Raw genomic sequence first — 1,750 nt, 5'->3', positions numbered from 1 at the left:
GTAAAATACTTAAAACACTGTGACAAAAAAATAAATCAGTCTAGATCAGGATTAGTCCTGATCCTGGCCAGGCTGGGGGCAGCAGTGGCAGGCCTGACCCAGCGGCACGGGGTCGCGGGCCCGACCCTAGCACGCGGGGACCAGCCGAGGCCACGTCGGACCCAGCCTGGGAGTGCAGGATGGGTGCAGGACGTGCCGGGCCCAATCCGGCCCACGGACCAGCCCACACCTTTTCTCCGCCCGGCGGGGCCAAAAGGTTGAGCAGCACTCGGGCGGCAGGAGAAAGGAGACCGAGACCCCACGTGCTGTTTGGTCCCCAATGCATCAGCCGTGGCTTCGGTGCCCGCTTGCGTGGCCACGTGAGCAGTGGCAGCTCTTTATAACGGAGGGAGGAGCAGCGTCTCACCCTTCCCGCGCGGGCGCCCGAGCAGGAAGAGCAGGGTTGCACCCAGCCACGTGGGCGTAAAGCCTGACCCAGGGCCGGGGGGGCTCCGTGGCATCCTGCCTTCACGCGAGCGGGAGCGAGAGGATCGTGTCCCCCGGGCACCCGCGGGGCTGAAGCGACCCTGCGCGGTCGGGGCGCGGGCTCGTTACCTCAGATTTCAGGCGCTCGATTTCGATTTCCCCGTCTTCAATCTGTTGTCTAAGTTGCTTGGCAACGGTTTTCTCCGTTTCCACAATCTGAAGCAAATGGAGGTACTTCTGCATTAAAGCTTCATGCTCTGTAGCAAGATTCCTATAACTGTCATATAGACACAGCCATTAAAACCCGGCCTCCCCTCCCGGCCTCCTCCCCCCGCTCCAGCTGCGGTCCCTGCTGCTCCCGCGCCTCCGACCTCGCACCTCCTCGTGCAAACCCCGGCCAGCTCCCGGGCACGGGCCGCCACGACGCCCCAGGCCGCAACCACCCTGCCTGCAAAGCCTCGCTGGAGCAGCACTGCAGCTCATGCACGCTCCCGGTGAGAACGCAGCGCCCGGGCGGGACTCGGCCAGACACGGGACGAGGGCCACCCTGCCAGGGCTGCCTGCCTCCTCTCGGCCCTGGTCCCAGGCAGCGCCCGCAAACGCCGGTTTTGGACTAGACGCCGAGGCAGAACCGACCCGTCAAGGGCAGGATTCAGAGTCTGAATTGGGACTGGGGGGGAATATTTCTGGAAAAGACCAGAAAAGGGATGCTAGGAGGGTTCTTACAAAGTCAGGGCAAGTTTGACTGGGACGCCCCCGGTGCCAGCCGCGATCCAGGCGTGCAGGCGCCAACGCCTGCCCGGGTGAAGGGGCTCCATCTATCTAGCTCCCTGCAAACACCGCTCCTCCCCGCTGCGGATGCACATCTCGGGGCTGCCCCCGGCCGTGCAGTAAATGAGCTGCCCGTCTCTTTGCAAGGCAGGAAGACGTGGGTTTGGCTATCCTCTCTCTGAGCCTCGCCGCCCCTTCTCCCGACTCGCTCATGGGTTTTCTTTAACCCAGAACAAAACGGTGGTGGCTGTTCGTCTGCAACGGTCATGACCGAGCCCCTCCGGCAGGTCGGAGCCAGCTGGCAATTCCCACAGACCCGATGCAACCAGCCGTTCCCCGTGGACAAGCTCGCGGGGAGCGCAGCCAACAGGACCGTGGCCTTGGCAGCCCGGTTGGCATTGAATGCTTCCTACTTCTTGGGGTGGTGGGTACTGTGCCCCACCAGCCCCCACGGACCTCAGGGGGAGCTGACAGTGCTCAGCCTACTGCCGGATCGCGCACCGTCTGGCACCGC

The 1,750-nt window shown here is 63.9% G+C and overlaps 1 protein-coding gene across 2 annotated transcripts in view; it reads right to left on the bottom strand.

The window, feature by feature from the left end:
* The window catches only part of RASGRF1 (Ras protein specific guanine nucleotide releasing factor 1), a 57,311-nt gene that overhangs the window by 46,630 nt on the left and 8,931 nt on the right, over positions 1 to 1,750 (bottom strand). Inside the window, exon 3 of one of the 2 annotated variants that reach the window (XM_006030804.3) lies at positions 595 to 681. The exons of the other annotated variant lie outside the window; for it this stretch is intronic. Within the exon in view, the coding sequence (XP_006030866.1) occupies positions 595 to 681 (87 nt within the window). The remainder of the gene's footprint in view (positions 1 to 594; positions 682 to 1,750) is intronic. 2 annotated transcript variants of the gene reach the window in all.

The sequence above is a fragment of the Alligator sinensis genome, unplaced genomic scaffold (genome assembly GCF_000455745.1).
Source record: "Alligator sinensis unplaced genomic scaffold, ASM45574v1 scaffold407_1, whole genome shotgun sequence".
NCBI lineage: Eukaryota > Metazoa > Chordata > Crocodylia > Alligatoridae > Alligator > Alligator sinensis.
This window is presented reverse-complemented; position numbering and strand designations above follow the sequence as displayed.